Source organism: Octopus bimaculoides, chromosome 17 (genome assembly GCF_001194135.2).
Source record: "Octopus bimaculoides isolate UCB-OBI-ISO-001 chromosome 17, ASM119413v2, whole genome shotgun sequence".
NCBI lineage: Eukaryota > Metazoa > Mollusca > Cephalopoda > Octopoda > Octopodidae > Octopus > Octopus bimaculoides.
In genome coordinates this window covers 6,426,424-6,438,165 of record NC_068997.1, presented here as the reverse complement: position 1 = coordinate 6,438,165, position 11,742 = coordinate 6,426,424, and the positions used below count along the sequence as shown (strand labels likewise).

At 34.9% G+C, this 11,742-nt stretch overlaps 1 protein-coding gene across 3 annotated transcripts in view; it reads right to left on the bottom strand.

Annotated features, from left to right (window-relative positions):
* Positions 1 to 11,742, bottom strand: part of LOC106868700 (peroxisomal membrane protein PMP34) — a 121,389-nt gene that overhangs the window by 104,664 nt on the left and 4,983 nt on the right. For all 3 annotated transcript variants that reach the window (XM_052973854.1, XM_014914086.2, XM_014914085.2), the window contains exons 3-8: positions 9,299 to 9,365; positions 7,047 to 7,201; positions 6,250 to 6,378; positions 5,334 to 5,482; positions 4,199 to 4,297; positions 1,363 to 1,421 (exon numbers count right to left, since the gene is read on the bottom strand). In XM_052973854.1, the coding sequence (XP_052829814.1) occupies positions 1,363 to 1,421; positions 4,199 to 4,297; positions 5,334 to 5,482; positions 6,250 to 6,378; positions 7,047 to 7,201; positions 9,299 to 9,365 (658 nt within the window). The remainder of the gene's footprint in view (positions 1 to 1,362; positions 1,422 to 4,198; positions 4,298 to 5,333; positions 5,483 to 6,249; positions 6,379 to 7,046; positions 7,202 to 9,298; positions 9,366 to 11,742) is intronic.

Here is an 11,742-nt window from a genome sequence, read left to right as displayed (position 1 = left end):
AGATGTTAGGGGTGATGTAGTCGCAGAAATTGTTTGGGTTCTCCTGCTTGTGTGGCATGGTGCAGAGTCCTGTTGCCAGACATAGGGTCTTCTAGCAGCCACCCTCTTGACCCAGGGCTGCACTACCTCCTCTAGGCACTTGATGTAGGCCTCTGTGTTGAGTCTGAGGCCGTGTGGGAAGATGAATGGAGGCATAACATCGCCATCACTAGTGATCACTCCAAACTCCATGATGTTGACTGGATGTTTGATTTTTATCACTCTCGGTACATGTCCTCAGATTGACACCCAAACACTTTGAAATGTTCATATTGGAGCTTCCGGTACAAATGCCAACATGTTGTTTCCAAATTTCTGGCAGAGTGAATTGGGTCATGGTACTGTTTTTCTCACAGACAGTACCTAACTGATCTTACTATACTGTGTAGTTAACAAAATAAAAAACAATGTACCTGTATGAAATTAAAATATAGAATGTCAATAATTCACCCATCACACCCTGTATATATGCATGTATGTGTGTGTGTGTATGTGTATATATATATATATATATATATATGTCTCACCGAGGTTATGTCTTGTGACCGATACCTTTGGAAATATGCAGTGCGTGAGAAGACCCGGCAAGCCAAGTGAGACCATAATCCGAGGCCTCTGCCAGGGGTGTAGCCAGCCCACTTATGCATACCTTTCCTTCATTGAACACTAAACTCTGCTTGCGAAGACCTGTTGAAGCAACTGAAATCAAAATCGAACCCTAACCCTAAAACCCTAAAGCTAAAACCAGTACAAACGTACGAACAATGTCATAAATAACAGTTCCACCAATAGTTGTTGTTGACAAACAACGGTACTAATTTTATTCAAGGGAAAAGATCCCCTTACACCGCCACAACGTCTTGTTGACAATCCACAGCAGTAATTGTTTTCACCTCAATAGACATCAGTGATTGGTTGAAATTACTGAAATACGACAACTTTTAACACGAAATAACTTTAAAAATATAAACTTTTCTCAACAACACTAAAAGTAAAAGATGTTTTATATGACACATTCTACCAGTGTTCCAAGTTTGAAAGTGTTTCGTTAAGAAAACAAGTGGTGTAAAGATCCGTAACTAGAAGTTATAGAAATGTGATTTAATATTCAATTATTATTTGATGTCAGATCTTTCTATTATTTGACACATCATACAAATAGGGATTTGGGAATCTCGGATTGTTGTCTGCGAGACCAGAAAAGTATTTACAAGATTGCAAAGGATTTGCAGAAAACATTCAAGGGAAGTCATAATGAATATTTAATAACAAAGATAGAATCAGCCCTAAGACATGTCTTTGTCCTGGAGCAGATATTCTTACCTGATCATATGAAGTAACACTTTCCATGTTGTTTGGTTTTCTTTGCTTTCAAGACCACACTATAATGATAATGAATTTCATTTCAGACAATTGCAATATAAGATTTAACATCAGTAAAATCAATGAAGTCTCAAATATAGAAGAGAGACAAATTTAAATCTAATAACTAAATATTTCAAAAACTATAAAAACAAAGCCAGAAAGATATAATTTTCAGATTGATTAACTTTGGATATAGAAAATACTTTGAATATTTAGAACATAAATTTTATTATGTAGTCAGAAAGAGAGTAATGCTCATTACCTAAAAAGTGCGGGTACAGGTGGAGTTCCAGAACGGGAGAAAGAAAAGAAGATAGTCTCAAACCATAGTCAGAATTGGATTAACCCATTAAGCAAAATAAGCAAATGCTTAGGGCATCAAGGGATCGGGGGGGGGGCACAGAAATGAAAATGGTTTACAGCACTCTAGCAAGTCATAAAAGGTGGCAATATGACGTAATGGTCGTCTGCCCGAACAAGCATAATTGTTGGTAATCCCGTTGGTTAAAATGGTCGTCTGCTCGAACAAGCATAATTGTTGGTAATCCCGTTGGTTAAAATGGTCGTCTGCCCATAGACGAATTCTAAACTTTCATCAAATCTTTCACGTCCGATATGAGCAGTTATATAAACTCTGATTTTGGGGAAATTACGCAGTGATCGTTGGATGTTACTAAACTCCACTCATTGAGATATTGGCTAATTTTTATGCTATGTTTATGATAAAAATCCAACAAGACTTATATAAATTGTTGTGAACTCTAGTATGAAGGATTAGCTAGTGTGAATTTTAAATCATAATTCTCTAGGACAAAATGACTTTACTTTCCAATTGTACTATAAATGCTAAATAAACTAATGTAGTTATTATTTTCTCTTTCTTCAAGTTCTTCAACTTGTTGATGAAATTTATTTCTGCAATTATGAAACTCTGTATTTTTTTATAGCGGTTAAAAGAACACGAATTTATTTATCTTCAACATACATGCACGCATAAAATGTCCGTTAGCGTTTCAGAGTATATATTTCTCGCTATGGCGTTTATGTAGCTGGAGTCAGGATTTATGTATAATGATAACACTTATAAGTGACGTGTTTATCAATATAGATTCCTACTTCGAAAGTAAAATATATTTATTATCTATTTCCAAATAGGAAACATATAAAAGCAGTGTTACATAAACAGTAACCAAACGTGACTATAAAAAGTGGTGACCTCCCGACGTGACCTCGGAGATAAACCATCACATCATAAAATTATTGACACTTGTGAAAAATATATAACATTTTCAAAGGAAAATAGATGGCAGTTTCATCAGACAAAATTTAATGAACAGAAATATTTGATATTAAAAGTTGGAGGGAAAAGAACGTCAAAGAAATAAACAATACAAATAATAAGAAGTTTAACTGCACTTTCTAGCAAATTAAAATTATATTTCATAGATGTTGAAAGCATTATTTCACAAAGAGCAAAATTTTCTTTCTGAAAATTATAATACATTTGAATGGAAGAAAATATTAAAGGGTTTGAAATGTCTTATTTTGATAGAAGATATATATGCAAGGTTCTCTGACTGTTTTGCCTCCTGTTTGGACGGCGGGACACCCTTATCTGGTTTGCTCAATTAGAAGCAAGTTTTACAGCAAAGAGGCACAAAAGTATAACCTCATAAGGTTAAATAACTTACCACCACCACGACCAGCTGTGAGTAATGAAATTAGGGACTTATTAGTAGATCCTACTGAACCATTTTCATATTCTTGCGTAAAAGAAGAGATACTAAAGAGGACTTCCAATTCAAAAAGCAAAAAAGAATTTGCTAAACTGTTCAATAACGAACAATTAAGTGACAGAAAAACTTTCTCAACTTCTTTTGTAGAATGAAAGAACTTCTCGGAAATCAACAGATAAGAAGAGTCTTATCTCAAGGAAGTTTTCTTTGGCAAGTTACCTCATGGGGCTATCCTTCGCTGTAATTATAATTCTTGTAAACTGAAGCACATGCTTTTGTTTACATCTAATCGGCCTTTTCCGTAAAGGAGGGATGGGAAATGACTGGGGAAGACGGTACGGTGAGCCTTTCTGCTTTGCATAACCACTGACTAGAGAGGAAGTTTCATAGATACAGAAGAAAGCGATGGTCGGTGACCGATAGACAGAGAGAGAGAGAGAGAGAGTTTCATAGATACAGAATATATTTTTAACAAGTTGAAAGAACGAACCGTTAGACAAAGAAAGAAAGAAAGAAGAGAAGAGAAAACGTCACTAAAAGCACATGGGTTTTGTTTACATCTAATCGGCCTGTTAGGGTTAGGTTTAGGATTAGGGTTAGGGCTAGCCGAACAAAGCAGAAAGGCTCACCCCACTCATTTCCCATCCCTCCTTTACGGAAAAGGCCGATTAGATGTAAACAAAAGCATGTGCTTCAGTTGACAAGAATTATAATTACAACGAAGGATAGCCATAGAATGAACATCTAGAGAGTCTGTAAATGCCTTGCCATCTATTTCTTCAGAATTCCAGTTGATGAAAGAAACTTAGGAGAAACAATTTAAACACAGATACCCAGCAACAGAGTCACTTTAAGGTGTGTGTGTGGGTGGGGGTGGGGCAAAAAAAACTGTAGCGTTAAGAAGAGTTCCATTCATAGGAAACTGTTTAGAAGAGGTGCTATCATCAAAAAATGAAGACCGATCCAAGTTTAACACAAAACATTTCTTATTTACTTCAAAAACATGGAAGTTCTACACTTTGAAGACATATTTACTAAAATAATTCTGATATACTAACCCTGAGTTTTGATTCAACAACTTGAAGAGGATAAGTGATACAGTTGGAAATTATTTTCGAGAAAGCTCCCAGAAAGAAATACACAACACCATTAAGTTCCTATTAAAAAAGAAATAAATAAAAAGGGAGCCATGAGGATGAATATTGAAGATTCAAAACAATTGAAATAAAATTTTGTTATTTCCATGCAATGATTTCCATACCAGAATTTCTTCTGAGATTAATAAATCTGTAGCCATCTTCTTAAATATAAGATTCTTTCTTATCTGTGTATTTTTTTATTATTGTTTATTTACTGTTAATAATAATGGTTTAAAATTTTGTCACAAAGCCTGAAATTTGGGGGCAGGGGGCATTGACCCAGTGCACAACTGGTACTATTGGCAATTTTGAAAGGAGAGGAGTTTCTTGTTTACATAATCCCCAGTATTTCACTGGTACTTTAGCATTTTAGTGACACCAGAAAGATGAAAGAAAACAAAGTTGACCTCAGATTTAATCTCAGAATGTAAAGAGCTAGTTCACTGTTCTTGATCCGCCGCCTCCTCCTATTAGTAACCATTCTTTCTACTATAGGCCTAAAGTTTTGTGGAAAGAGGCTGGTCAATTAAATTTACCTCAGTGTGCAACTGGTACCTATTCTATCAACCCTGAAAGGATGAAAGGCAAAGTCAACCTCAGAGTAATTTAAACTCGGAGCACAAAAACAGATGATATACTGCGAAGCATTTTGTCTGGCATGCTAACAATTCTACCAGCTCACCACATTAATAATATTAATAATAATAATAATAATATTAATGATGATGATGATGAAGATGACAACATTAATAATAATAATAATAATAATGATAATAATAAATAATCCTTTCTATTATAAGTAGAAGGTCTGAAATTTTGGGGAAGACTTTGCCTTTTATCCTTTTGGGGTTGATACAATAGTACCAGTTGTGCAGTGGGGTCAATGCCCCCTGCCCCCAAATTTCAGGCTTTGTGACAAAATTTAAAACCATTATTATTAACAGTAAATAAACAATAATAAAAAAATACACAGATAAATGAAATCAATAAATATATGGAAAACAGTCTAATTTTTACAAGTGGTTTACTTAGGTTATCATTCCAGAATACAAACCTGTTTTCCTAAAGCATGTTGAAGATATCTTTTGGGAGTTTCATAAAAAAGACATTGGATGGCAGGGTTTGAGGCTAAAACAAAAGATGCTAGGCTTCCATTCCACAAATTAAGAAAACCGTCTCTCTTGATAACATCATGGATGACATCTACAAAAAGTATTTAACAAAGAAGCTAAATGTAAATAATAAACTTATATTTAGCAATATTGAATATTAATATGAGTGTAACCACCACCACCACCACCACCATAATCATCATCTTCTTCATTTTAATACCTACTTTTCCGCATAGGTGAAACTTATTGAGGCACATCTTCTGTAGCTGGATCCTCTTCTTATCATTAACCCTTGTTTGGTTTTTAGTAAGGCATTACTTCTCCTTGTCATTTGAAGAACAAACAGCTCAATGGCCAAACATAGATGGTGACATTATTTTTATGCAGCATGCAAACAGCATCAAATTTATAGGAGGTCTCACACACACACACATGCATACATATGTGTATAGTGAGCTTCCTACAGTTTTCATCCAGCACTTCTACTTATGAGGGATAGATTGGTTTGAGCCTATATTAGAAGATCCCTGCTCACAGTCTTATACAGTAGGAACAAACTCAGATCCTTGTGGCTGCAAACTTATTAACTGCACGGCCATGCCCCATACTTTGAAATACTAAATTTACATCCAAAATAAATGACTATTTTGAAATGCTAAATGTAACTTAATTCTTATCCTCCTAACTGATATATTCATATTTCAGAATATTAAATCCAAATAAACACTCAGATTTTGAAATCTTACTTAGAAGTTTTAACTGTAATATCCAAACTTTAGATCTGTATGATTGTAAGGTCAACAATACCTCTGCCTTTGCTAAGGAGGAGGTAAAAATTAGGTTTGTTAAAATAATTACCCAAAATGCCAGTATACAGTTGTTTCTGTTTGCTATATTTAAATTTTGGGCTATCAAGTTTTACTCCTTGCATCCTTAATCGAGTTGAAGCACTCCAGAAAGGTGTAGTTATCAGCACATTGACTACAGCTGAAAAGAAAAAAGAATAAATTAATTTTTTGACAATAGCAGATTTACTTTAAAATTTGAAAAATTGATTTTAAAGGTAATATTAAGAAAAAAAGATTTAGGATGATCAAAAATAGAATTGAGGGCTTCTAAGTTTTACTTGCATCATGTAGTAGATTAATAATCCTCTGACATTCTTTTGTTACTGCCTGCAGAGTAAAATTTTGGTCCTGTTCTAATTTTGTTAATATCTAGGAATGTATATCTGCTTTTTTGTTTGCAGTAAGCTCTTCTACAAAAATTAAAAACATGAATGTCTCTGAGGTCAACTCGTTCTCACACTCTCTGTTAACCACCCTGGCATAGATGATGAAATCTTCATCATCTTTTTTAAATATTGCCAGCAAGTATTGAACAGGGAACTTCTTTCATTGAAAATTGTACACAATTCTTTGCTTTATAACAATTAGTCACTTGAGGAGTGGCTGAAATCCTTCCACAACAACTATCCAATGTGTAGGATGTGATTTGAGGAAGGATTTGCCAAGCTATTTCCAGCAGACTGAGTCACTGTATAGAGGTTCCTTAGTTAAACAGTTGTAGTAGTCAGTACTTGTCGACTAGACATTTGCTTTAATATCAACGTATAGTGTTGATTTATTAATAAGTAATTTGAATATTTAACTTACCTGCCAAATAGCCAAATAGTAGGTATTTCAGAGAGAACCAGTTCTGCTTGTCTGTGGGGACTATGCTCTTAAGTGTGTTGAATACATAAAAATATATTAAGTAAGAGGACCAGAGGGTGAGTATTGTCGAACGGAAACCCCGATAGACTGCAAAACTGAGAGAATTTTTGAGAACATATCAGAAAAAAATATTTAAGATTTATTTTTGAAAATTATATAATAAAGAAAACGATTTTTTTTTTTTTTTGCTAAAAAGTAACTATCGTGGACCGAAGGTAATGAAATTGTTAGAGTGTAGGAGAAAATGCTTTGTTGTACTTATTTCGAATCCTTACATTCTGAGATCAAATCCTACCAAGGCCAACTTTACTTTTTGTCCCTCCAGGGTCAAAAACTAGGGTTAATGACACCAATTCCTCCTTTCAAAATTGCTAACTGCTAACCTTGTGCCTACATTAGAAAGAATTACTACACTTGCATCTCCTTTCTATCACACTCATAAATATTGCACAGGCCAGTTTCATGGATCTTCTCTTATTTCATCATCAATGTTTTATCTTAATGAAGAAACAAATCAACCTGGATATGTAATGTCTTTCTAAATCAACTGATTACTTCAAGACGAGTGTTTGTCTCAGTAAAAACATGTGCCTTGTCAGAAAAGCATTTTTACAGAAATATTAATTTTCATCAGGGAATTAACTTAAACTGTTACATTCTATTGCTATAATGAACTGTAGAACATATCTAGAGATTATATGTATATTCACAGTTATTTGATTACAGCCATGCTGGAGCACTGCCTTTAGTTGAACAAATCGATTGCAGGACTTATTTTTTGTAAGCCTAGGACTTATTCTATCAGTCTCTTTTGCTGAACCCCTAAGTTATGGGCCTGTTAACACCAATGTCAGTTGTCAAGCGGTGGTGGGGAGGACAAACACAAACACACAAACATCTACACACACACACACATATATATGACAAGCTTCTTTCAGTTTCCATCTACCAAATCCACGCACAAGGCTTTGGTCGGCCCGAGGCTATAGTAAAAGACACTGGCCTAAGGTGCTATGTAGTGGGATTGAACGTAGAACCATGTGGTTGGGAAGCAAGCTTCTTACCAAACAGCCACACCTGTGCCTATATGGATATAGAAAATACCTATAATTTTTTTTGTTTTTTTTTATATAGGTATCACTGAATATTATTTTGATAGTAAATCTCTGTTTGTATTATCAGGGTGGCCAGCTGGCGGAATCGTTAGCACGTCAGGCAAAATGCTCAGTGACATTTCGTCCATCTTCACGTCCTGAGTTCAAATTCTGTCAAGGTCGACTTTGCTTTTCATCCTGTTGGGAACAATGTAATAAGTACCAGTTACACACTGGCATCAATGTAATTGACTAGCCCCCACCTCCAAAATTTCAGACCTTATACCTGTAGTAGAAAGGGTTATTATAATCTAATAGTATTTAAAGTGGATGACAACCTGACAAAATGGAGGATTATAATGGAATTGGAGATTTATTTATGAAACTCTACAAAACAAACACAACATATGTATCATATTCAATGTATATACACCAGTGATAGTCAAGTTAGTGCAGTATTTGTCCTGCTATAACATCTCTTATGGACGTGCTGAGTTAAAAACAATAAATATTGGAAAGAGACAATCATCCTAGTAGTGGTCAGTGAGAGTGCCAGATGCATTTTGGCCTATTTCTAAGCCTTTCCAATGATGTTTATTTGCAAACAGTCAGATGCCTGGATGAGAATTTATAGCCAACCGATATTGGAAACAGTGAATAAAACATTCACTGATGTTGCAAGTAACTGCCCAGCTGAATAAAAATCCAGTATATGCTATTGAAACAGTATTAAGTTAAAATGGCCATCTATGTATCATAATTAATGTATATATTTTCACTGCTAATAGGCCCAAAAATGCCAAAATGCACTGCAAGGGCAATTTATTGTCTCCTTCCAATATTTATTGTTTTTAATGCACCACATCCATAAGAGATAGCATCTCAAGATGAATCGTGCAATAACTGGCCTATCAATGGTGTATATACATTAAATATGATACACAAATGTCTGATTTAATTTGATACTGCCTCAATTGTGTCTAGTGAAACCCTGGATGTGCATTTCCAACCAACACATCTGAATGTGACTCCCATTTGGTAAGAGCCTGAAAGATTCAATTGTGATCAGATTTATGGATGATAAAAGTTCCTACTTACATTCCTTCTTCACGGACAATTTTCTTTAAGAGAGGAAACGTTTTTTTCTTTTGGCCATCATTATCAACTGGTAAGGAAAGATAATTAATGACAACTTATTGGTCTTCAGTAAGTAAAGAATTTGGGCTGTTTGTGTGTGCGTGTGTACTGTTTATCAACTCATTAAATACAGAACTCCTAGAATAATTTCTATAATCTACATAGAAAACAGCAAGTTGGCAGACCAGTTCTGGCTCTGTGATGTTATTTTCATGGTCAGGCAACTGCAAGCGAAGTATTTAGCTAAGAACAAGCTGTTATACTTGGCATTTGTTGACCTAGACAAAAAAACCTTCAGCAGAGCACCTCACTCTATGATATGGTGCTCTCTGAGGAAGCTTGAGATAGACAGATGGCATGTGAAAGCAGTACAGGCCATGATGTTAGTAAGGTAAGATTTGGCCATGGGTACAGTGATGAATTTAGTGTACAGGTAGGTGTACACCAAAGTTTGTTCTTCAGGGAGCTCCCTCCAATTTATCATTGTTCTCTAGGCCATAACAGAGGGATTTAAGACTGGAAACCCATGGGAACTACTGTATGTTGGGGATCTTGCCCTCAAAACAGTATCTGTAACAGAATTAGAAAAGAAATTCCAGGTGAGGAAACAGAATTTAAAATCAAAGGGTCTTAAAATAAACTTAGCAAAAACAAAGGTCCTATTAAGCATGAAATTGGACAGGATACTTCACCTTTCAAGTAAATTGCCATGCTTAATATATAGGAAGGGTGTAGGTAGAAATTCCATTTGGTGTACCCAGGGCAAGCTATGGACACACAAGGGATGTAGTGGAAGAGTAGGAAGGGTAGCAGAGAAATTAGTGTTTGTATGTGGAAGATGTACAGGAGCCATAAAGACCACAGATACATGGGAAACTAATTTCCTCAAAATCCCCGGTGACTCTCTGGAAGTTGTAGATAACTTTGGCTACTTAGGTGACCTAATCAGCAGTGGAGAAGGTTGTACATAAAGTATAATTGCTAGAGCAAGAACAGGGTGGTGAAAGTTCAGAGAGCTTTCACCTCTGTTGGCAGCCAAGGGTCTCTTTTTCTAAATGAAGGGAAGATTCCAACTATTAACATTGTGTCTGTTTCTTCAATATACTGCACTATAGATCATACAATCCAATGTATCATTCTTTTTAAAGATAGCAATCTGTCATTCAAGAGGGATTTGGCTGCTATTTGCAGCAGGTAGAGCAATCATGTTGAAAGATGGTTGCCAACGTTTGTGTAACCCCACCATCTCACCCTATGCTTAATGTACACGCCATCTTTAATACTGAATGGCTTATCTCTTAAATGTTATTCACAGCCTACCTTCGTTTCTCTCGCGCTCGTGACTGATTGCGGTCCGAAGGGAGATAATTCTGAACTTATTTGTTACAAGATACTAACGAGACTCTTATTTCTCATATGATAGACACTTGTCAAATTTTATAATATTAACAAACGTTACATCACTCATTAACTCATAATAAAAACAGTATTTTGGTTTCAAAAATTGCCCCATAGAAGTATTACATTCTTGAAAATTTTACTATAACTGGAATTCCATAATTTGAAATGTATTTCCTGTTTATTCCAAATTTAATGATTTCCATGCAACATAGAAGTCATTAGAAAATGGGTTTCCTCTCAAAGAATCCCACATTTCAACAAGAATTTGAAAAATAAAATCTTTCACCAATGCAAGGGGATGTCTGTATTGATACAAGTGAGAAATTTGTTTTATTTTAATTCAATTTTATAATGAGTATTTTTATTTTATCCTTTCATGGTGGATAAAATAAAGAATCAATTGTGTACTGGGCTGGATAGCATTAACCAATCCCCTCCCTTCAAAATTATGCCTAAATCAGAGGTCATTATTTTGTATAAACATTTTGAAATTTGAATAAAGTAAAATTATGTTTATTGCCCTCACAGGATACTATCAAATACTTCCAATGTTATCATAAGATGGGCAAGCCTAACCCAAGTGAATGGTAAGTAACACTTCACAACAATCTATGAAGCAATCTATTACAACACCTCAATTATATCTCAATATAACACTGGTACAGATGATCTCTCATCATCTTGTGTTTGTGTGTGCATGTGTGTGTGTGTTCACATATGTGTGAGTTTTGTGTAAATAGACCAGATATACCCTACATAAGTCGTTTCTTGTTCTCTACTTTACCAGATGTAATAACCTATCCTGTACTTTTCCAAATTTATAATCTTAAGAATATTATTTCTCTTGCTTTCATTTTTCCTTTTAATCTTTGTTTTTCTCCAGGCTATGTTGTTATGCTAATTAATAATATGTCAAATGTGTCAATTAGCGGTGTCATTGATAATTTTTTCCTTACCTCAATGATGCCGGTGACATATATTGAAAATCCCCTTACAGAACTATA